Source organism: Myripristis murdjan, chromosome 1, assembly GCF_902150065.1.
Source record: "Myripristis murdjan chromosome 1, fMyrMur1.1, whole genome shotgun sequence".
NCBI lineage: Eukaryota > Metazoa > Chordata > Actinopteri > Holocentriformes > Holocentridae > Myripristis > Myripristis murdjan.
This window is the reverse complement of record NC_043980.1, coordinates 17,663,355-17,688,338: the sequence shown is the minus strand read 5'-3', so window position 1 is coordinate 17,688,338 and position 24,984 is coordinate 17,663,355. Positions and strand designations below refer to the sequence as shown.

General features: G+C 41.3%; 3 protein-coding genes across 3 annotated transcripts in view; 2 read left to right on the top strand and 1 right to left on the bottom strand.

Moving 5' to 3' along the window:
• The first annotated feature begins 785 nt into the window (after nucleotides 1-785).
• Nucleotides 786-7,684, top strand: LOC115361954 (uncharacterized). Its single transcript, XM_030055681.1, has 8 exons — nucleotides 786-824; nucleotides 1,487-1,713; nucleotides 1,909-2,376; nucleotides 3,025-3,248; nucleotides 3,805-3,909; nucleotides 4,496-4,898; nucleotides 6,381-6,644; nucleotides 7,675-7,684. The coding sequence occupies exons 2-8, from the start codon at nucleotides 1,700-1,702 to the stop codon at nucleotides 7,682-7,684; spliced, it is 1,488 nt and encodes a 495-aa protein (XP_029911541.1). The 5' UTR covers nucleotides 786-824; nucleotides 1,487-1,699.
• Nucleotides 7,621-10,857, top strand: LOC115364896 (uncharacterized). The gene is made up of 7 exons (XM_030059574.1): nucleotides 7,621-7,861; nucleotides 7,984-8,232; nucleotides 8,428-8,685; nucleotides 9,578-9,883; nucleotides 9,988-10,257; nucleotides 10,366-10,446; nucleotides 10,611-10,857. The coding sequence occupies exons 1-7, from the start codon at nucleotides 7,731-7,733 to the stop codon at nucleotides 10,675-10,677; spliced, it is 1,362 nt and encodes a 453-aa protein (XP_029915434.1). The 5' UTR covers nucleotides 7,621-7,730; the 3' UTR covers nucleotides 10,678-10,857.
• Nucleotides 10,858-11,184: 327 nt separating this feature from the next.
• ank2a (ankyrin 2a, neuronal) overlaps nucleotides 11,185-24,984 on the bottom strand; it is a 101,134-nt gene continuing 87,334 nt past the window's right edge. The window contains exons 45-48 of the mRNA XM_030071620.1: nucleotides 16,641-16,724; nucleotides 16,357-16,521; nucleotides 16,014-16,187; nucleotides 11,185-13,336 (exon numbers count right to left, since the gene is read on the bottom strand). Coding sequence (XP_029927480.1) covers nucleotides 13,322-13,336; nucleotides 16,014-16,187; nucleotides 16,357-16,521; nucleotides 16,641-16,724 — 438 coding nt within the window. The 3' untranslated portion in view covers nucleotides 11,185-13,321. The remainder of the gene's footprint in view (nucleotides 13,337-16,013; nucleotides 16,188-16,356; nucleotides 16,522-16,640; nucleotides 16,725-24,984) is intronic.

Here is a 24,984-nt window from a genome sequence, read left to right as displayed (position 1 = left end):
GTCTGTGGTTTGAGATCAGAGTTGGGCTCAAACACGTACGGTTGTATAACATCACGCTCAGGGTCCCGGTTTCACGGGTCCCTCAGGGTTTTAGTCCAAATTTGCTCGTCTGTTGGGCTCGTTACAGCGCCGACTGTTTTATCAATCTGACACAATACAATGCTGGTTTCATCTGTGGTTTGGGATTGGAGTCAGACTCAAACACGTACGGTCGTATAACATCACGCTCAGCGGTAGCCATGACAATCATACATAAGATGATAATTTCTGTTTACCGGTGAGCACCACTGAGCTCCGTTGAGCAACATAGGTTTCAGTTACTTGCTTGTGATTGGCCTGACCATATGTCACTCAGAAAACAGTCAGCCAATCAGTGGAGAAGTGCTGATTCTCTCTTCTGATTGGGTAAACGAACCGCGCTGCCAGAGCTCTGGGAGAAAGACAAGAGAGAGGAGCTGTAAAACTATATTTATCAGACCACAGGTACTCAAAACCACAAATGCATCGTGCTAGGGATATCAGCAGTTAAAATTAAACCCTGGAAGAAAGCATGGGGCCTTTAAGTTTCAGAAATCACACCACTGTGTTCTTTCCATGTTTATTGTTACAGTTTTGAGATGTGGGTATACCGCTCAGAACAAACCAAGTTCTTGGCGAATCTCTTCTGTCGAGCAGCAGAGAGGGAACAGCAGACAGGAGAGAAGATACTGGAGCTGCTATCATCAGTGTCAAGTTACGAAACATTCCCTCTTGAGACTGTTTGTGATCAGTGGGATTATGTCTGTCGGTGTGATTTCCTGCTGGACCTGTACTCCCATGTGAAGGACTATGAGACTCAAACAGGCAGGAGAGTCCTTCTAGCATTACAGCCAGTTTTCCAGTCAGCTCCTGCAGTCTGGACCATTGACCTGTCAAAGAGAAAGGCCTCTGTCCTCCTGGAAGTGCTGAAACTCCAACAAAAGAAGAAAACGGTCATGTTGAGAGGCTGGTCAGATGAAGAGAGTGAAATTAGGGATTTTCTTCAGTGTCTGCCATACCTCTTAAAGCTCAGGTGATAAGATTAATAGTAATATGTTAAACATGGCTTCACATATAAAACAATTTTGTTGCAGACCAAATATATTCATTACTCTGGCTTTCAGTTTAGATTCAATAAGATGGTAAAAATGGACTTGAATATTTGAGGTTTTCAGTTGTGCATTGTAATGTGATGTGATAAGTTTAAACTGTGATGTTATGTGATGTGTGTTTTGTAAATTGTTTGTTGTTCGTAATTTTTCTCTAATGCAGATTTCCTGAACCTCACAATCAGTTGGGATCTTGTATTGATCAAGGAAAGAAGAAAATCTTTTTGATGAATCTGTGTCTGCAAGCAGCGCTCCATAGCACGTCAACCTTACAACTAGCAGTAAAGGATGTGTTTTCAGTGTCTGATTGTTGGCATCTGAATTGGGATTTGATTCTTGACCTGTGCTCCCATGTGAAGGACTATGAGACTCAAACAGGCAAGAGAGTCCTTCCAGCATTACAGCCAGTTTTCCAGTCAGCTCCTGCAGTCTGGACCATTGACCTATCAGAGAGAAAGACCTCTGTCCTCCTGGAAGTGCTGAAACTCCAATCAGGAAAGAAACCAGTTGAGCTGACAGGCTGGTCAGATGAAGAAAGTGAAGTGTGGAGTTTCCTGAAGTGTCTGCCTTACATGTCACAGCTCAGGTAAATGGCTTGTCATTACCATAATCTCTGTTTGTGCATACAAAATATCTCAGTGGACAGTTTGAGGATATGTAATCAATTTTTCCTGATTTCTCCCTGGGATTTGTGAAACACTGTTGATCATGATTGTTTGTTTTGTCTAATTTATGTTTGAGAAATTACACCACTGTATCACTTTCATGTCCATTGTTACAGTTTTGCACTGTATGTAAGCCGCCCAGAACAAACCAGGTTCTTGGCGAATCTCCTCTGTCAAGGAGCAGAGAGAGAACAGCAGACAGGAGAGAAGATACTGGAGCTGCTATTATCAGTGTGCAGATACAAAACATTCCCTCTCAAACACCGAGTGGACGATGATTTTAATAAGGAGGAGGATATAGAAGACTGTAATGCCTACCAGTGTGATTTCCTGCTGGACCTTTACTCCCATGTGAAGGACTATGAGACTCAAACAGGCAGGAGAGTCCTTCCAGCATTACAACCAGTTTTCCAGTCAGCTCCTGCAGTCTGGACCATCCACCTGTCAGACATAAAGGCCTCTTTCCTCCTGGAAGTGCTGAAACTCCAATCAGGAAAGAAACCGGTTGAGCTGACAGGGTGGTCATATGAAGAGAGTGAAGTGTGGAGTTTCCTGAAGTGTCTGCCTTACATGTCACAGCTCAGGTAAATGGTTTGTAATTTTTAAAAATGTCTCACCAGATGATATGATTTTGAGGAGGGATGTCTTTGCAATATGACCCCTGTATATACACAAAATATGTTGAAAGTGTCACGACCCGGCTCATGAGCCGTGACAAAAAGTGGAGGTACACAGTGTTTAACGTAGAAAATTAAAGATTTATTAACATAAATTAACCCAAGAAAACCATTCTAAAGTTATGAGGTGTGTAAATCTGTAATGTCAGTGTGTCAGTGCCAACCAAAGAAAAGTTATAGTGCCATCAGGGTGGATGAGAAGGAGTGAGAGGGAATGAGAGGGGGCCTTTTAAACCCTGGGAGGCTGATCAGGTGCTCCTTGATAGGTTAATGGATCTCCGCCCACCAGCAACCTGCAACACAGGAAACACATACACAACAGACAGGGGGAAACACATACACACACAACAGGCCCTGCTAGGCAGGAGGCCGTTGCACCAGTAACTCTAGAGATAATGGCCCTCCATACTGCTTGTTTTTACATATAATGCAGAAGAGAAATCATTGCATATTTCTTTCTTCCCATTATCCCTGTTTCATATGTCAGCAGTCAGCACACTCAGGACAAAGCAACTATAATGCAAATCATTTAATTATTTCATTATTTTTCATTAGTTTCACTCGTCAGTGGTCAACACACTCAGGACAAACCCAAATCTGTGGGAATCTCTTCTGTCGAGCAGCAGAGAGTGAACAGCAGACAGGAGAGAAGATACTGGAGCTGCTATCATCAGTGTGCAGTTATGAAACATTCCCTTATCGTTTTAACAATGATGACTACCGGTGTGATTTCCTGCTGGACCTGTACTCCCACGTGAAGAACTATGAGACCCAAACAGGCAGGAGAGTCCTTCCAGCATTACAGCCAGTTTTCCAGTCAGCTCCTGCAGTCTGGACCATTGACCTGTCAAAGAGAAAGGTCTCTGTCCTCCTGGAAGTGCTGAAACTCCAGTCAAGAAAGAAACCAGTTGAGCTGACAGGCTGGTCAGATGAAGAGAGTGAAGTGTGGAGTTTCCTGAAGTGTCTACCTTACATGTCACAGCTCAGGTAAATAGCTTGTCATTACCATAATTTCTGTCAGTGCATATAAAATATCTCAGTAGATACTTTGAGGATATGTAATCATCGTGCCTGATTTCTCCCTGGCTTTTGTGAAACACAGTGTCGATCCTGATTGCTTGTTTTGTCTAATTTAAGTTTTCGAAATCCAACCACTTTATCCTTTTCATGTCCATTGTCACAGTTTTGCGCTGTGTGTGAGCTGCGCAGAACAAATCAGGTTCTTGGCGAATCTCTTCACTTGTGCAGCAGAGAGGGAACAGCAGACAGGAGAGAAGATACTGCAGCTGCTATCATCAGTGTGCAGTTACAAAACATTCCCTCTCAAACACCTAGTTGACGATGATGAGGAGAAGTACTTTATAGAAGACCGTAGTGCCTACCAGTGTGATTTCCTGCTGGACCTGTGCTCCCATGTAAACGACTATGAGACTCAAACAGGCAGGAGAGTCCTTCCAGCATTACAGCCAGTTTTCCAGTCAGCTCCTGCAGTCTGGACCGTTGACCTGTCAGAGAGAAAGGCCTCTGTCCTCCTGGAAGTGCTGAAACTCCAATCAGGAAAGAAACCAGTTGAGCTGACAGGCTGGTCATATGAAGATAGTGAAGTGTGGAGTTTCCTAAAGTGTCTCTCTTACATGTCAAAGCTCAGGTAAATGGCTTGTAATAAATGTCTCGCCAGACAATATGATTTTGAGGAGGGATTACTTTGCAATATGACCCCTTTATATACACAAAAATATTGAAATACTTTCTGTTACTTCATCCAGTAACTCAAGCAGTCACCCTCCATACTGCTTTTTTTTTTTTTTTTTTTACATATAATGCAGAAGAGAAATCATTGCTTGTTTTTTCTTCCCCTTATCCCTGTTTCATATGTCAGCAATCAGCACACTCAGAACAAACCAACTATAATGCAAATCATTGAATTATTTAATTATTTTTCAATGTCATTTTCCTAGTTTCATTCATCGGTGGTCAATAATCTCAAGACAAACCAAGTTCCTGGCAAATCTCTTCTGTCGAGCAGCAGAGAGGGAACAGCAGACAGGAGAGAAGATACTGGAGCTGCTATCATCAGTTTGCAGTTACGAAACATTCCCTCTCAAGCAGCTAGTGGACGATGATGATAATGATGAGGAGGATATAGAAGACCTTAATGCCTACCAGTGTGATTTCCTGCTGGAACTTTACTCCCATGTGAAGGACTATGAGACTAAAACAGGCAGGAGAGTCCTTCCAGCATTACAGCCAGTTTTCCAGTCAGCTCCTGCAGTCTGGACCGTCGACCTGTCAAAGAGAAAGACCTCTGTCCTCCTGGAAGTGCTGAAACTCCAATCAGGAAAGAAACCGGTTCAGCTGACACACTGGTCAGATGAAGAGAGTGAAGTGTGGAGTTTCCTGAAGTGTCTGCCTTACATGTCACAGCTCAGGTAAATAACTTGTCATTTTTTTAAATCTGTGTTTGCCATATACAGTGGTGGAAAAAAGTTTTCGGACACCCCATGCATTTGTGAAATATTGCATTAAGAATCACTCTTAGGTCTTCTAGTGCAATTTCTTTTAGTACAGTCACAGCCAAAATACTAAACAAATCCTAACAAAGCCATTAAAAACTTAAAATTGATTGGTTCCATAAAAATACATAAGAAATTTTGAGTATTGGGTCATTTTGGCACCAGTGATGAAGGTCGTTCTTTTTATTAAAAGACACAATTTTTGTTGCCAAGCTTCGTGTCTATATAAAGCCAGCACATTTGAAAGTTCTTCAGACACAAAAATTGCTAAAACAAGGAACCTAACGCAGGAAACACGCCTGAAGATAAAGATTCTCAGCCAGGAAGGGTACAGCTGCCGCCAGATAGCCAGGAAGTGCAGATGCAGTCCTTCAGCAGTTGGATACACTTTGCAGAAATACAGACGAACCAACAGCTTGGAAGACAAACCAAGATCTGGGCATCCAAGGGTTTCTTCAGCAAGAAATGACCGCATTCTGATCCGCATGTGCAGGCAAAACCGCTGAATGACATCACAGGAGCTTCAGCAGCAGTGGTAAAACCAAACTGGTGTCCAGAGTTCCACCCGCACTGTACGTGGCCGACTTTTAGATCATGGCTTAAGGTCCTACAAGGCTATCAAGAAGCCCCTGATCAACGAGAGACAGAGGTTAGCCCGTTGGGCCCAGGCACACAACAACTGAACAGCCAGGAACTGGAAGAAGATTCTGTGGTCAGAAGAATTTGTCAAAAATTTAGTTTTGTTAGTTTTTCTGTAAACAATAAACAAAAAATATAATTTGTATTTGTTTGTATTTGTCTAATGCAGCCACACCTTTTGAAACACAAAAAATAATTTTCCTCAAATATTTCATGATAATATTTGAGATTGTGTAAAATTTTAAGGGTGTCTGAAAACTTTTTTCCACCACTGTATCTTGAAACTGAATGAAGTCAAATACAAATATTTTAAACTATACATATTAAGAGAGTGCATTTCCCCTAACATCACTGCTCAGTACAAAACAACAAACAAACAAAGAAAAATAACACCAATTAAAAAAACAAAACAAAACAAAAACAGTGTATGTGCACAAAAAAGAAAAATAATCTGTCATCCTTCATTACAGGTTAAAAAGTAAAATGATGTGATAATGTCATATTAAGCTTAGTAAATCTTAAGCAAATCAAAGGCATTAAAATGGGTAATTAAGATGGACTCTTACAGCTAATGATGCAGTTAGTTGTAAACTAAATTCATCATAATTTAATCTGGTTACCCTTAATCTTAGCTTTTGATACTTGCTCTTTGATTTAACACTACTGCAGTAGTGCAGGATGTTATATACTGGATATGTCAGCTATTCTCTTTTGTAACACTGTTGATTTCACATTTTATTCTGTAATGTTTTGTTTTAGGTGTGATCCAGAGTTCTTCCAGTTTGTGTGTACGTCTATCTATGTGAGATCACAAGAGGTGGCCCAGCAGTTGGCTTCTCTCCTGCAGCTCATGGGTTTCACTCTGGTGCTAACAGGAGAGTTACCCAGGGAAACCTGCTGGTTTGTGGGTCAAGTTCTGGGACTCTGTGGCTCCAGTGTGGATCTCATCCTCACACCCAGCAAGATCTCTCTCAAAGGAGCCGCCCTCATCTTTAGACATACAGCACAATTACACAGTCTTAGGCATGCTACATTTATGTTGCTACTTGAAAAGACATGGGGCTCTAGTTTCCTGGCGCAGCGCGGGGTGGCGCAGTGAGGCGAACCCCGCGCAGAGCTAGTTTCGACCGGCGAAACGGCAGAGGCGGACAGTATCCAAGTTTCGCAGGCGGAGGTTCGCCGATATGGGAGTGGCGGCGCAGCAGGGGGAGGTGCCGACAGATTCGGCTTGGCGCAGTGATAGTTTCGTGCCAAAAGGCTTCGCCGAGGTGCGCCAAAAGCTCGCCATCTGAAACCACGTCTACTTTCAGCGCAAGGCGGAGCGGGGCTGGCGCAGTGGAAGTTTGGCTGCCTGGCGCACATTACCAAAACCTCACGATCAGCACAAACGGTGCCAATCTCCTTTGATCTGACATCAGCTGTGACGGGACAGTTGTTATGGAGATATATGTATGTGCTGATTGTGATCGTAGCATTGAATAGTGTTTTTTTCGGTATTTATTGCATTGTTCATGTGCCTGACATTCCGGAAGCCTGCCTGTGAGGTTTTGGTGACGTGTCCGCACAGCTCGCCGGTCTCCGCTCCACGCCTGTCTCCTGGGCTCCGCTCCGCCTGCGGCAATAGACCTCCATGTCAGCTGTGTAAGCTTTCATTACGCCTTCGCGCAGCGCATTTTAAAGGCAAGGACAGGGGCTCATTTGATTGGTTACATGTGAATCGGCTGTGTCAAACCCACTCCACGCCTTCTCTCCTCCCTTGCGCCGGTAGGAGGGACGGCGGAGTACTTGCGCCACCGAGAACGGCGTGCCAAACTTGGAAAATCCGCCTGGCCACACCCAGTTGGCGAAGCGCATCTGTGCTACGCCCCCGCCTCGCCTGGTCTGCGAAACTAGAGCCCATAGTCTCTTAGTCCTAAAAACAATGTTTTTATTCTGTCTGGTTGATAATATGTATTACATTATTTATGGTGTACTTCTTTGATTTTCAGACTGTCTGAAAGCACGGCATTGTTACTGTGTCGACTGGTAAGCACACAAAAAGTGGCCAATCCAGTATCCATTGAGGAGCTTTCTCTTGTCCTCAAAACGACATCACAAAGACAACAATTGATGAGAGCTGTCAGTAGTGTGGCATCCCTCCTGAGATACTGGGCAGTCAAATGTTTGGACCTGACCGAAGTTTGCATTCCTGCTCACAATCTTATGACACTGCTGCTTCACCGTGATCCTCTAACAATCAAGTAAATCCCTTTTTCTTTGTTGAGCCATGACAATATGCCAAATCATGTAAATCCTAACTCAATAATATTTCCCTGACATGTTCATTAAATTGTATTTGTCCTCTGCTCTGTTACTTCCTCAGACTGTGTGCGCAGTATGTTCAGCAGCTGACTGTACTCATACATGAGATCCAAGACAAAGACTTGACTCAGTGTTTTTTGAGTAAAGTGGGTGGAGACCTGACCTCCTGCTCTCTAGACTGGGAATTACTTCACTATTTGCTACAGAACTCATCAACTCAGAGCATCACTGTGGACTTGAGGAAGAGCAAGATCTCAGAGAAGAGCATCATACATCTTCTTCCCTTTCTGGACAGGATTGTGTTTAAAAGGTGGCAACGCTTTGCTTACTCTTCAGAGAAATGCACTCTTCTTCAGATCATATTTAGCAAATAATGTATCATTATGGCTTATATTTTCACTGAAATGGTTCCGTGATTAATTGTAAAAAACAAAACAAAACAAAACATACAATTGTGTCATGTACATAACCAGCATGTAATGCTAAATATCATGTGTGATTTTAGGCCCAGCCCCAGCTTTGTGTTGTCTGCCATCAGGGAGAGCTTCAAAACTCATGCCAGGCACTGTATACCCAGTTTACTGAAGTCATTAGCCCATGTCATCAGCCTGACCTGCAGAGAACTGGACACAGTGGACTGTGCTGCTCTGCTCTTCATCCTCAAACACAGCGATGGAGTCAAACTCAACCTGCTGTGGACCTCCATCCCACAAGGAGAAATACAGGCCCTCCTGCTGACACTGGAGAACATCTCTCATCTCAGGTCAGACATCAGTACTGATTTAGCAAAGGGCCGCGTGGCGCAGGAGGCAGAGCGGTTGTCTGGTAATTGAGGATTCCTTGTTCAATCCCCTGCTCCTCCAGAGAGTTTATCAAAGCAACTTGACACCTTTCATGGTAGCCTCTGTGCAGATTATTATTATTTTTTTTAAGTTCTCGTGCCACCCCCATGTGTCATGAAAAAATGCAAAAAAACACTACTGGTCTCTGCTATCAGTGTGTGAATGGTGAATGTGAGGCAAACATTGTCAAATGCTTTGAGTGGTCAGTAGACTAGACAAGTGCAGTCCATCTACATTTGACACCTGTATGAATATTTAATTTTTAAAGGGTCATTAATGCACAGGATAGGACATAGCTAAATCAAATTAAATTTTATTTGTATACCACATTTCACACAACAGATGTAACCCAAGAACTAAAACAACTAAAACAACAAGAACAGTGATTTTAAAAAAGTACTGAGCTTGGTACTATCTTGGGAAACCACATATTTGCAAACCCCCTTTCGACCAGGGATGTTCGAGGCGACAAGATTAGACAGGGTATGCAATTAATGTTATCAGTTAAGCATCACTCAGCACAAATGTTTGGTTGAATTAGGCCTGGGACACCTCCAAAGAGTGCAGCAGTATTATATATGTTATATATGACATATATGTTTTAGCATCCCAGGATAAGCCGCTTTTCATCTACTGTCACCTCATTTTATGCAGCACATACTGAAGCTTTTCCTTTTTCACATTTTCCATTAGTTTCTGAACTTGCTCAGAGGCCTCACCTATGTAGACAAATGGCTGGCCCTGCCTGCTAGACACATAATACAGATTGACAATTTAATAAAATTTCTCATAAATCTCCATTTTTCATACTAGTGTTGACAGGAATCTGCTGCTGAGGTTGCTGCAGGGTTGCACTGCCTCTGGTGTCCAACAGGGGGCAACAGCAGCAGGTCTGCTGAGGACCCTGCAGCACAAGCTGGATCTGTCCTGCTCCTCCTGTGTGGAGCTGTCAGAGCAGGAGCACAGGGAGACCCTGTGTCTGGGTGCTGGAGACTGCAGGGCAATCTCCACTGTCCTGAGACACAGCAGCCAGGACACACTGCTCAACCTACAAGACTGTGAGGTGGAGGACAGTGGACTGGAGCTGCTGTTTCCTGTCCTCAACAAAGTCCACCTGAGGTGAGAGGGAATAACTGAGAGGACTCTGGTTCACAGTCATATTCATGTCTCATGCCCGTTTATGCAACAATAATGTTCTGCTGTTTGCTCTGTCTTCCCTCCAGAACCAGCAAAGCCCTCCTCATCCAGATGGTATCCCTGGTGCCTGTGGGCAGTGAAAGGGACACAGTGATACGAGCAAAGTCTCTGTGTCGAGCTCTGGGTGGAGAGCTGGACCTCAGTGAGACCACATTGGATCAGAGGGCTTGTGATGCTTTGGTCTGGATACTGGAGTTTTCTGAGGGACTGACAGAACTAAACCTCAGTCACTGTCAACTCACAGACCAGCTCCTGCACACACTGATCCCCCATTTGCACAAAGTGCAAGACCTGGAGTGAGTCCGCTTGAACGCTGTTTAATGTGTATATGTATGTATGTGTGTAAATCTGATTATTAACTAATAATGTCTTGCTTTGTTCTTTGTATGTTTTGGGTGTTGTAGTGTGAGTCACAATAAGATCACTGATGCTCTGACTGACAGATTACTCCAGCTGGTCTCCATCAACACCTCCATCACTGTGAGGTGAGCATGTACCTGTGTCTGAATTCATGTGCCATTAATATACTGAGTGTGTTGGATTGCCACACTTGTAGAGATATCGCACAAGAGTTTACATGAATAAACACATTAATTAAGAGGAGAATTAAGAGGTAACACTTGCTTTTTCTTGTCTGTTGTCTTCTTAGAGTCTTCAGTAATAATATCATGGACAGAACCCCCTTTTTGAATGACAAACACTTTGAAATGTGGTGAACCAATCAGCTGCAGTTTTTGGGCCGACAGAGGGAAGTGGACAAATGTTTCATAATGCTCAAATATGGTGTTATTGTGGAGCATATGTACTTGATATTTTAATGTAGCCTCATGACAGCCACGTGGTCACATCATAGAATAATGTTTTGTGACTGGCAGCACAGCCCAGTGCAACTGTGATCATTTTACACTTTTCTCGTGCCACAATTTAATGATACTCTGTTTTTTTTTTTTTTTTTTTTTTTTACTATCAGTTTCCATATTTTAATCATCACTACAGAACTGTTGAGTGTATAGGTTGTATGAATAAAACACAAAGAGCATGAAAATACACAGAGAAAAGTCAGATATAAAAGTCTATTTTATGTAAAAGAGTTGTTATATACATGTTTTTTGCTTTTTTTTTTTCCACTCGTGATGTCTGCTTTAGTTTTGTAGAATATGTTGGTTAATGGTGGAAAAATGAGTAAAATAACTGTCTGAAACAAAGTTCACAACACAAGAGGATTCATTTTACACTTGTAGACTTTATTCTCTATCAGCCATAAACACACTGCAGCCATTTTGTTTTTGGCTTTTTGAATTTTGATAAAGTAATACATGCCCTTATAGATATTTATATATGTATACTATGTGTATATAACTGTCATCACCACAGAAACGGGATGCTGATTCTTCAAATTAAAAGCCTACCTGTCACAGTGAACTTCCACTAGTTTTGCATTTTACATTTTTTTTCTGAACTGCAGTCAAAGTAAACAGTGATAGTGAAATAAATACATTATGTGTCATAGATACATACAGTTTCTATATGTAGAGCTGTGAATGATAGCATACATATGCTCTCAACCTGCCTCATCACATTTGTATCTGCTGTAAAACCATTTTCTACAATACCTGTGATGTGTCCTACAAAAATGAGGCTGTCCCATTCATCAAAATATAACATATCTCATGTCCTATGTCCTAAAAGCAGGGAGGCTTTGCCCTCCTGACACTCAGGAGTGCAGTGGGGTTGTGAGAAATAAAGGTTTCTCTGCTGACAGAAACTGGCACACACTCTTCTGTTACACTTACAGACTCTCACTCACTCACAGTTGACCACCATGCAAACCCCAACACCTGGTCCCACACTATCCAGGCCAAACATTAAACTAAGAAATTCTTACATTAAACTAAACAAACACTTAAAAACCACCTCAGCAACCACTTCATATCAGACAAGTGCCTCAGAGGCAGCTGGCATTTCACCTTCTCAACTTATAATATAATCACCATTGGGATTTTAATTCCTAATGAAAGAAACATCAACTCTAAACAGATGAATTAATTTAGTTCCCTAGCGTACCTGTTAAAATAACCAAACAAACAAACAAAACAAAAAAACAACTCCAAAATAAAACATCTTCACGCAATAAAAGTAAAATTATGCTAAAAATCTTCCACGCCATCTTCAATGCAGTATGACACTGTCAACACATGTGCAAAAACTTAAAACACACTCATACCATCCACAGATCCACACAAGAAAAGTCAAGATGAAGAGTTTAAAAGAGGATGTTCATCTGAAAAAGCTGAAAAACACAGACAGGATGACATGGAACAAAAAGGGTGATGGAGAAAGAAATACACAAGAGGGAAAGAGAGGCAGAGGGGGTCACTACAAGAGCTACAAAGCAAGCACAGCTATGATCATAGTGACAGATGTTGATTAGTCATGCCAGCTCTTCTTAATATGAGTGATTAATAATGCCTCAGCTACAAATGTCAGTCATTTCTATAAATGCACAGATTATATATACTTTGCAAAGACAGAATACACATAGCCGACACAAAACACGGCAGCAGCAATTATGAATTCAGTGTTGATACAGTCAGGTTTGCTTTTTGTGACATCTTGACCACCTGAATCAAAAGAGCGTAGAGGCGAGTACAATGAGCAAAATCGTTTTCGTGATGGAATTTCTCAGAATTGTGATTGTGAGAGGCAGTGCAGTGTGATATATTGTCCTGGAGTCCAAGCACCTACTCAGAGAGTAGCACAAATACTTTGCTCAGTGTTCTTCAGTAGGAGGTTTGTGAGTTGATGTGAGTATTACTTTTTCTGTTTTGCTCTGTTGTTTGTTTTGCTTTACCACAGCATCAAGACAAAAAATATCTGACTCTTCTAACATGGAAAGTAAAAGTTCTCAGAAAAACAACTACAACAAAAAGGCTGTCTTTGGTCACCAAAAAAAGAAAACGACACATTTAACTAATAGCAGGTAGGGAAGAAAACTCCTAATTGATGGACAAAAGATCATCTTCCGGGACTTAAAAGGGAAGACTGTGGTAGTCGAGGTGCCAAAGTGCATACTGGGATTGCATGTGGTTAATGCATAGGACTGGGGTAACTCTGGGGATGGACAGAGCCAGGGAGCAAGGGAGCTGAGAGTGTTACACATTCCTCTTCTCTTCTTCCTCTTCCTCCTCCTCCTCCTCATCATTGTCCTCGTCTTCTTCTTCACAGTAGCGATGAATGAGCTGATGGAGATGCTGCTGGAGGTCATGCGGTTGCGAACTTTTGGAGTCGTCCACTTGCTCCAGCAGGACCTGTTTTCGCCGGCCAGCTCGCTTCACCACCGTTCGTCTGTGTGTGCGACCTTTACGCATGTGGGCCCTACAGATGATGCAAGGAGGAGGTGGAGACAAGACAAAAAGAGGAAAGGTCAGGTCGGTAGTCTTAAAAATACACCTGTAGCTCCATTGCACTGCATTGAAATTGAAGGTGTTACTACAGGGTTTGCACAACATGTTAGAGGGGAAAAGCAAAACACTGGGAACGGATATCATACTCCTCTAATCCAGCAGTAGGCAGTCAACAGATACACACAGACTGTCTTTAGCTGCAGAAACCTGAATATGTAGAGCACTCAATCCCATGAGCAAGTCTAGATTCTGTCTGGTCTCATGACACATTCATAGCAATGGCATGTAAGCCTAATTATCTGTCAGTCTATCTGTCAGTCCATATTATTAGCTGACATGAACCTTAAGATACTGTCAGTGGCAAAATGACCACAGATGAGGTCCCAGTGTAATTCTGGCCTTAACAGCCTGACTCCATGTTCCTTTGCTTCCTATCAGGCATCTAGCGTCATCTGTTAGTATTCAGGCTGCCTGACCACTACATATTCTTGATTGGTTTCCTGAGAGGCTTAAGCTATCACTGTTCACCCCAATTGTTACTATTCAAGTACTGACAGAATATCACTTGAGTGTCAAATGTGGGCAAATCTGATTTGCTTCATAAAATCAAAACTGGTTCCTCCCTAATAAATGCATATGTCTGAGTTGAGACAGTAAAAACAAATGTTGATCCAGTAAACCTTCAGTAAACAAAAGCCTAAACAGGCTGCAAGTCAAATTTCCTCTCAAGGGACAAGACACAAGTGAACTAAATTAAATAGCTATAAATAACTAATGAATAATAAATAGCACCGGATTACAAAATTTAAATAGTGACAAGTGTGCAATGCAAAAACTACTGGTAAAGAAATGTAAATGTCTACATGTTGCTGTCTTAATAAGAACTGTTATTATTTGTTGGCTGCAATAAAACTACTGGTAAAATAAAAAGTCTCTTGCATCTATAGAATTAGAATTTATATCTTTGCGTAGCAACTAGTTCATTCTAATAACGACAAGGTGGCAGAATAGTGACTAAAATATGGCTAAAATGACTGCATGTAAGAACGAATGCCAAGCATCTGGTGCTTTTACGACTGCCCTTTAAGTGGCAGAATAGTGAAAAGTGGCAAATATTAGTCCTAGTTCCTAATTTTAGTGACTAGTGCCTTTTTGGGAACAGTAAAAATTATATTAGTCACTTGTAACTACAAAATAAGTACTATTTGTTAAATTGTGCAATGGTTAATAAAGACAAATGTCTCTTGTAACATGGCAATGTATTCTTCTATCACAGGCTCAGATTTCACTGTATTTGTTTATGTTTTTTATGCAGTTCAGAAGTTCAGTAGGTCTGTAACAGTAAGACAGTAATGAAATCTAAATTCCATGTATAATAGATGTGTTGACCAAAGCCATGTAAGAAGAAAAACATGTTCACATGTTCACAAACTCCTGTGGTGTTCATGCACAACAGCTATTGTGAGATGTACTGTGCTGTTACAGGAGGCAGGTGAATGATCAAACCCCCGTGGGACCTACAGTTCTCTGAGAGTTAGTGTCGAATATAAACTCATGTTAGTAATGCAGAACTATGGAGAGCAAGCTGCATAATAGCTATAATCAGTCGAGGGATTTTAATCAAACCGCATGCATGGGAGAACAGCAGACTGACCGACATCATGATGTCTTTAAAAATATATCCAGAGATCTGTCAGTTACTAGAAATTTCAGGTTTCAAATATTGAATTTGTTATCACATTTCCAATACTGAATTTGGTGTTAGAGCCAAAATTCATTTATAAGTTGGGCTGAAAATTAAATGTAATCTGCCCCTCAAGTTGATCATCTGCTTTGATCTATGGGGAATAAGTAATTTTAGGCAACTTTACTTTCTGGTCAAGGTGAACACCTGTCTCGTTGACAAATGTAACTCACAGGATGTTACATAAATAGAAACACTGCGAAAACAGCAATGTCTCAAATTTTCTTAGCTCTTGAGAACGACTATAGTTGCCAAAGTGCAAACGCGCACTCACATATACATACAATCACACGCAAGCATACACAAACCTCCTGACCACAGTTCCATCTTCTTTGACAATCTCCCTCTCTACCACATGAGGGAGCTCTGCTCTGCTAAAACCCCTTATGTAACCTAGTGCCTGATGGAGTGAAAAGCAGCAGAAGAAGACACACTATGACTATGAAATTCTTGTTAAGTCATAAACCTCCAAAATCTAATGAATGTTTACAACATTTTGTAGTAACACCTATATTTTGTAGTAAATTGCCACATTTTGTAATGAAAACTTTGAACGCAAAATGTAATAAATTGTCCCACAATTTGTAAGACCTTACTACAGCTATTATTAAGGTATAATGCATGTGTGTGCCGTGATTACATGCATTGTTACAACCTTATAACAGTGAAAACTGAATCCAGAGCAAAATTTTGGATTTTCTCTCTGTACATATAAATTTGTATATGACATGTGTATAATCTAGTTGAGCCACAGTATGCGAGCAATATTAACCTGCAATCCTGCTGATATTTTTGAGCAAATTTTTTGCAGAATTACAAGCCTCATAAATCACTTGTATCAGCCAATCATGTCTTTCACAAAAGAATCGTCTTACTCTGTGTTAGCAGTTACTGGATAACAAACCTGTTTGAAGTCATCTTGGGCTGACGGGAGGTCAGAAGCCAATGACAGGTCACCAAGCTGTGTCACTGTCCTCTCACCCTCCACCACCGTTGTCCTTTCCACCTGACTGACCTTACAACCCCCAGCTGTCTCCTGCCCTGATGCTGGGAAACCCTCACATTCAGAAAATGTTACCTAGATTAAAAACAACACAAAAAACAATGACAATAATAATTAAATTGGTTTGTGTTTATTATCTTTTTTTTTGTACGATTTTTATGTTTTTAGGAAAATGCTTCTGTGTCATTTTCTGTTGCAGATATTGAAGACCTACATATATGCGCACAATACTGCATGCACACACCTCTGTGTGGTCTCCCTCGCTCTTCAGCACAGTCCGCTTCACAACCTTAGAGTAGCCATCTGCTTCTGTCATCCCGCTTGAACCCTGGGGAACTCCTTCTAATAAGACCTCTTCACGCTCCACACCTTCTGCAGACACACACTTGCGAATAATCTTGCGGGTCACCTGAGGAAGAGGTCAAAGAAATCCATTTCAGGAGCAGCCACATGATGCACATGTATGGCAGAAGCAAACTGTCCACGTTTTGTTGCAAAGCCCTTTTTTTTTAAGGAGACATGCATTACCCTTTTGACCACCGTGTGTCCATTTTCATCTGTGTACTTCTCTTCTGTCACTGATTGGGGGGGGAGATCAGGCATTTCATCAGCCTATGAGGGAGACAGGATAAAACCTATCAACAGTGGAAAACTGGTAGTGGATGATTCTTGTGGACAGTGCTGATGACATAAAAATATGAGATGCAAATACATTAACACAGCAAGTCAGTCATAAGGAGGGGATATCTGGAAAAAGAAATTAAGTTGCATTCTCAGGGAAAACGTTTTATGATCAAAGAAACAAGCAAAAAAGTCCACACAGGAGCAGAAAAACCTTCCTGAGGTTCAATGACCTATAAAAACCCATATATTTCATCCATAATAATAATCCCAAAGTTTGTTATGGAACATTTTGAACTTGACACTGATCTCCTTGACTGTGACATTCTGGAAGCCACACCCTCCATGCTTATTAAAAACACACCAGTCCGTGCCAAAATGGATACCTGAATGACAACTCTCCTTCGCACTACCCTGGTGGTCAAAAATTCCTCATCTGAACTTTCTGAAAATGCTCCAAGTTCTGCAGTGATCTCCTGATCAGGCAAAACAGATGAACTGAGGTTTACTGAATTGCAGTATGATGTTGCCGCAAAGCAAGCAATAAGCAAAGAGTGTTATGGTGCACTTTCCTTTTACTTCGAGAATTTACACTGAGTTATTGTATTTTAAGTTGGAAGGTACAACATAGCAGTCTGTGACTGGGAAGACATTTTATAAAGCACACCATGCTTGTTCTTAGGCAGAGAGTTAACATTCTCATTGGTGTCAAAAAATAAAATAGAAATGTTATTCATGTTATTTTATGACTGGAAGACACAACCCATGTTACACAAAATATTTAACATAGTATCAGCAGTGATGACCACAGCCAGCTAGGCACAAAAGGCACTATGAAAAAATATAGTTGTGAAGAATATATCTCTGAATATTGCAAAGGGGCATGCTAGGGGGGTTAAGAATGGTTAATTCTAAAAATAAAATAAAACAATGGTTAAAGGGGGTTTCAGATCCCATCCATGTGGCCAGTTTTGAAGCAGTAATTTGGGTTAGCACAGCTTTGGGAAAGGATTGCAGATTGGGACAATTCTTAAATCTTATCTTACCCTGGTCAGAGATTTATCATTATCATCAAATGTTGTCAGTCCACTAGCAGGAAGTTCTTGTGGAGCTTTATAGGAGATCAGCTCTTCATTGTGTTCTTCCACAGAGTGTACTCGTTCTTTACTCCCTTTATGTGCATTATTGGGAGAGTCATGGCCATAAGGTGCGTCCTCATAATCCTCACTTTCAGAAGACAGCAGGTCTCTGCGCTCTTGTGTGGTAACAACAGAGTACGCAGAGTCTGTTGATTTCAGATCCATCCTTCTGAGATCTCCAGGATAAGTAGAATGATCCTGTGGCTGACCTCTGCTTGACCTTCTTCCTTTATTTTCATCAGGTTCAGTCTCTGAGAAATCTGATGCAGCTTGTTTGCAGTCAAAGTAAGGCTCTGGGTCAGAGTCTTCAAGAGTTGTGCTATATACACCAGTATGAACCAGATCTGCACATCTTGAAGGTTTGGGGCTATAAGTGGTTGTGGGAGGAGGGTGGGATGGTGGGATGCTGTACTCCCCATCGGAGGATGACGCCAACATCTCTGCTCTGGTTTCAATGGACTGAGAGGCAAGACACTCATTGTTTACTGGGGACAGGGATTCTCCTGACTGCTGCTTACAGGTCCTCTGGGTAACCCCATTAGAAGATATGTCAGTGTACCCTGAGTTGGGGCAAGAAGTCGGGTCCTCAAAGCTGAAGTGTCTTGCAGATGTGACTGTTTCAGGAGTGTGTGGGGTCAAATCAGAGAGGGACTGAGAATAAAGATCATCACTCTGAAAGACTTCAGCAGAAGACTTCTCCATTAAGCATGGGAATTGATCTTGGTTACTCTGGTTTGCTTTTTCTTCTACCTCATCCCTTGATTCATTCAATTTTCTGGTGGATTCACATGATTCTTGACTTTGAGTGTCAATGGTGCAACATTCTTCATCACCATCAGCCATGTCCTCCCCAGGTTTGTGAGAGTGACTGCTGGCAAAAGACACTGAAGAGAAAGTCTCAGTAGCATTTTGATCACCTTTATATGGCTGGAGCATCTCAGAAGCAAAACCTGTGTCTGATAATGTTTCCTTAACCTCACTGAACTGCTCTGAGGAAAAGTATGGAATTGTGGTGAACTCAGTGGGTGATATAGGACTATCTGTAACAGTGTCAAGGCTTGATGCTGCAGCTGTTTCAGTGTGAATTAAAGCAGATGGATCCAAGTTGTCAGCATTAACTGGTTTGACTATGACTACACTTTTCTCTGAGGTTTTGATCAAATCAGGAGTGACTCGAACTACTTCAGGTTCAGTTTGAATTGAAGTTTGAAAATGTGCAGGCAGTGAAACTGGTACATTTGTTTGATTTGGAGCATCAGCACACTCTAGAGCTGACGACATATCAACTCTTAAGGCATTACTGTCCTCATTTTGGCATTGAGCTTCAGGTGACAGGTCTTCAAACTCAATATAAGGTTGATCAGCATCAGGGCTTTCTTCACTGGAATCTGACAGAGGTGTGTCTAGTGTCTCGGGTTTAAACTTCAGTTTCATCTCTTCTAGGTCTGACAGCAGCTGGTCAAGTTGAGGGGACCCAGACCCTGGTGGTGTTGGCGTGGAGTCTGAAGAGTTGACCATTTGATCATCCAGGCTGCCTTGGGACGTATGACAGAGCAGGTCTGGGACCACTGGGCTTTGTTCAGCTGAGGCAGACTCTCTGGCTTGTTTAGTGTTTGAGCTATTTTCATCAGTCAAAGAGATTTCATGTTGTGTTTTACTTAAGTCAAGGGTAACCGGACTCTGCAATTCTACAGATTGTTTTTTAGTGCAAAATGTTGTGTTTGAATCATGTGCTGGGGTCTCAGTTGACAACAGCTGACTCTGCCCTAAAACCACATTTTTGTGTTCTGATGATTCTGAAAGATTTCTCATGGAGGATCCTGTGGTCACCTGTGAGGAATGATAAAATGGAGTGGAAAAGGGAAAAATAAATATGAACAAGTGATAACGTCTTTTGGGGAAGAAAGGATGAGCCACTGACAACATGCACTTTGTCAAGAGCAAGTTATGGTTTTAGAAATTATAGCAAAATCTATCAAATGATGAAATTCACTTGTTGTGTGCACTTCCAATTTAAAAAGTCTGAGGTATTTTTAGTAGAAGCATTGATGTCAACAAACCATAATCTAGCAGGCCATATTCAACAAATTAATGCATATTTTATGTAGTTTATATTTCAGATGCTACAGAGTAATAACTTGGGATGTTTTAATAATTTTGCATTCTGCATTTTGCTGAGAACACCACTTGTAAGACAATAGTTAACATAATGCAACAATGGGCATGCCTTTATTTACATACTCTCATCACCTTAAATGTGCATCTCCATGCGCAATTTAAGGGTTCTAGCAGAGCATGGTCCTCAAAGGATGCTGTAATTTCTACTCTTCTGTGCATTTTCTTGTTACTAGTATTGTCCATCAAAAGTCTAAAACCATAAATGAATTTGCTACAGTCAGACCTTTCATTCATTGCCAGACCTCCACAACTGGAGAGAAGACCTACAAACTTGCTGCTAAGGAGAGGTCTGACCCTTGCTGTTTTAGGTTAATTAGCTCTACAAATATATAGCCTACCCAGCCTACAGACAGCCACATTGTACTGGGGTGTCAGGAAAGAAGGAAGATCACTGCTGCCTGGAAACCTTACCAAATTACACAGAAACTATCCGAATGGACTGATTACACCCGAGATAAGTGCAGAAATATCTTATATTTTTTTGTATTATGGGTGAATCCCCCCTTTAAGACTGTAAGGTTGGAACAGTTAAGAGTTGTATTGTTCTTTGACATTGGGGATTAAATTAATGTAAAGGTGGTTTATGACTTTTGATAGTATTGTAGATTGTAGATACACACACACACACACACACACACAGATAGATAGACAGACCAAGGCATGACATAATCAAGGTGCTGAAACATATCTGCCTTGTGACAGACATTTAGTCAAGGCATTCTAAACTTAACAAAATCTACAGTTAGCACTTTACCTACGCTGCACATTGTATGCCTTGTGTCATAGCATCTGTACTTTTCATTAGTTGTATTTTGGTGAGAGCATGATCCTTCTGCCCTTATGCAAACATGCTGCAGCTGAAGAGGGAAGCCTGTACATCATATTAGTGAAAGCATGTGTGAAGTTCACACATTATGCACTGCCATCTTCATTACTTTTGAAAGCAACACTGCATTCTCTGCCAAGCAAGAGCTTGAACTCTCTTACCAAAACCAAGGAACTTTTGCTTTCTTCTTGTCTTGTGGTTTTTCTTTTCATGTGGTGCCAAAATGAATCCTGGGCCACTGTGATCTTTGACTTTGATTCAGATTCTGTCCATTCATATTCATGTTCATGTTTTTTTCCTTTTAACAATTGTCCATTTTCTTGAGTTTCTTTATGGAAAGCCTCCTCCAGCCAGACAGCATGAGGGAATTTCAGTTGTTGTTCTACAGATGGCACATGACTCAACTCAGTGCAAAACTGAATAATGCTGTGGACCTTCACCTGATCTAATCTAGGTTCTTGTCTGTCTGGGGAGGAGGCCTTACAAAAAAAGACTGATTATCTGAATCTAGAGAAGGAGCTGTGGATGCCGTCTCAACTGTTGTGGTTTGTGGCATCAGAGTTTCAGTAAGAGATTCTGTGACTGTATGATCAGTCATTGTGAAATTTGGTAACGAGGAATCATCTGATAGTATGGAGTTTGAAATCGTGTCTTCAAAATGCCAAGATTTACATTGACTCACGTCTTTTGAATGATCACAAACTCCCTGTGAACATTTATCCACTGCTTCTTCAGAGTAACTTGTCTTATGACTGAAAGGTTTTCTCTTATATATTGGATCATATATATGTGAAATTAACATGTTAGGAACAGGCTCCCATGCAAGCCTGTTTTCTGTGATATAAGTCTTCTCATCTGAGAGACTCTGCTTAGATGTCACTGATATTGATTCTGATTCTGGAAACACAGTTGAAAGCTGGTCTAAACTATCATCTGACTCTCCTAAAGATACAGTATTTTGAGGGGACAGCGGTCTTAATGCAGACAGCCAGTAGTCAAGGAAGGACTGTGTATATTCATTCTCTGATGACAAATATTCAACTGATTGATGACATAATTCATATTGATTTTTCTCCATAAAAGAAGGTCCTACAGGCTCAAAGTGAATGTTACCATGTACAACATTTGCATACATCTGAGAAGATTCAGATATTTGAGGTTTGGATTTCAAAAGTATTTCTGCTTCTGCTGTCAGATGTTCACATTCTAAGATCAAGGAAATTGGAGAATCTGGTCGTCCCTCTGCAAATATTTGATCAAGAAAATGGTCAGAGTACTCAATATATGAAGCTAAAGATTCAGGGGGAGATGATTCCATTCCTGAAGACAGTAAATGATGATTACAAAATTGCATTTCATATTGGGGAACTGGTGAGTCAGGAGAAAGTGGTCTATACTCATTTAACAGTGAAACTGACTCAGGTGTAGGTGGTCTAGATACATTAAATAAGACTGACAAAAATGGAAAGTCATCATTAGAAGATACTGATTCTGGTGACAGAGGTCTGAATTTCAATAACCTGTTAAAAGATTCATGAAATTCAGATACTGAGGAATCAGGAGAATCTGGTCTGTTCTTATCAAATAATGTATCTATGTATATATCAGAAGAATCCCCATGTACAATTATGGAGTCAGGTGAAACTGACTTATCCTCTGAGAAATGATGATAATCACAATGTTGACATTTGAACTGAGGAATTGGTGAGTCTGCAGACAGGGCACTATACTCATCAAATGAAGTAAAAGAGTCTGGAGAAGGTGGCCTCATGTCATTGAAAAAGCAGTGTAAATGTAAAAGGTTTCCATCACCTGAACATGATGATTCAGGGGATAATGGTGTGTGCTCTTGTAGTGAAAGAATCTCAGTCAGTTCGTTGGGGGGAAGACCTATGTGTCCTGTGCCAACTCTTTCAGATGACAGTATAACACTATCACTATGAAATTTTGTTCCAGTATGATCAATGAGTTCAGAAAATGAGGATGAGCATTCTTCTGCATCGTCATCTGTTCTGTGCATATTGCAAGACTTACTGAAGAAATGTTCTTCAATGGTGACTGTTCTGAAATCCCCACATTTTTGTGGTGTGTTAGAAACAATGTCAACAATATCTTGTGTGCAATCAAAGAATCCTGTTTCTATAAATTTACCCTTATAAAATGGGTCATATATTTTTGCTATTAGCTTGCTGCGGGGAGGCTCAAATGCTCTCCTGTCTTCCACAGTGAAAATTGTGTGATCTAAAAGGTGTTGGACAGGAGATTCAGGATCAACATGTTTGAGTGGCATGAAATATTTCTCTGATTCCTGTGATGGTATAAAATCTGAGGACAAGGAGTCACCTGGTAGAGGCGGAAATGTGAATTGATTGATTTCATCAGCCGAACTTACTGAAAAAGTGCTACTTTGACCATCTATGTGTGCTTGAAAAGCTGTAGTTGATGAAAATGTGAGGTTCACCTGCATGTAATCTCTGTCTGGAGAATCTTCAAAATCTGAAAGAGAAAATTCTGGAGAGAAAGACCTGATGTCTACATACACGTCCTCAACAGAACAACTAGTCTCCTCAAACAAGTTTTCAAGACATGAATCAGTGAGGTCCCAGTCTGAAATTGTGGATTGTGGTGAAAACGACCTGTCCCTTGAAAAGTCAACCTCATGACCATAATACTGACATCTAAACTGAGGAACAGGTGAGTCAGGAGAGAGGGGCCTACAATCATTTTCAAATGCCATGGACTCAGGGGACTGTGGTCTTAAATCAGCAATCCAGTCATCAATACATGACTCAGTGTATTCTGTGTCTGACAATATTGATGAAGAAGTAACAGGTCGGAATTCAAGTGTTTTCTCCATAAAACAGGACTCTGCCGGTGTTACATGGGCAATGTCTCTCGAAACATCTGCAAAGGAAAAAGGTCTTACAGCTGTGGCTGCTCTGAACATAACTACAGGTTTGCTGCTGTATTCAGCTTCAAGATGTGATGTAAATGAATCTGGGGAATCTGCTCTGTTTTCATCAAACAACTCCTCAAGGCAATATCCAGAGTACTCCAGGTCTGACACTGTTGACAGAGGTGAAGAGGGTCTACTTTCAGAGTATTGCAAATAATACTGACAGTGTTGATTCCTCATGTGGGCAAATGCCATGTGAGGAGAAACGTAATGTAGCTCTATTGATGCCACAGATAGTGGGGAGGATGGTCTAAAGTCCCCCAGCCAGTCCTGAAGGAGTGAAAAATCCAAATCAGAAGATATGGAGTCTGGGGACAAGGCCCTGTCCTGAAATAATCTTTCAAGTTCAAAGTCTGACAGAACTGACTCAGGAGAATCTGGTCTGGTCTCCTCAAACAAGTTTTCAAGATATGAATCGGCAAGGTCCCAGTCTGAAATTGCGGATTGTGGTGAAAACGACCTGTCTCTTGAAAAATCAACCTCCTGACCATAATATTGACATCGAAACTGAGGAACAGGTGAGTCAAGAGAGAGGGGCCTACATTCATCCTCAAATGCCATCGATTCAGGGGACTGTGGTCTTAAATCAGCAATCCAGTCATGAATAGACGACTCAGTGTATTCTGTGTCTGATGATAGCGATGTAGGTGAAATAGGCCTGAATTCAAATGTTTTCTCCAAAATACAGGACTCTGCCGGTGTTACTTGGGCAATGCCTCTCACAACATCTGCATATGAAAAAGGTCTTTTAACTGTGGCTGCTCTGAACATAACTAAAGGTTTGCTGCTGTATTCAGCTTCAACATGTGATGTGAATGAATCTGGGGAATCTGCTCTGTTTTCATCAAACAACTCCTCAAGGCAATATCCAGAGTACTCCAGGTCTGACACTGTTGACAGAGGTGAAGAGGGTCTACTGTCAGAGTATTGCAAATAATACTGACAGTGTTGATTCCTCACATGGGCAAATGCCATGTGAGGAGACACACGGTGTCGCTCCACTGATGCCACAGATTCTGGGGAGGATGGTCTAAAGTCCTCCAGCCAGTCTTGAAGGAGTGAAAAATCCAAATCAGAAGATATGGAGTCTGGGGATAATCCTCTTCTGAGAGGAGATCTAATAGGTAACCTATTTGTTTCACGTTCTCCATG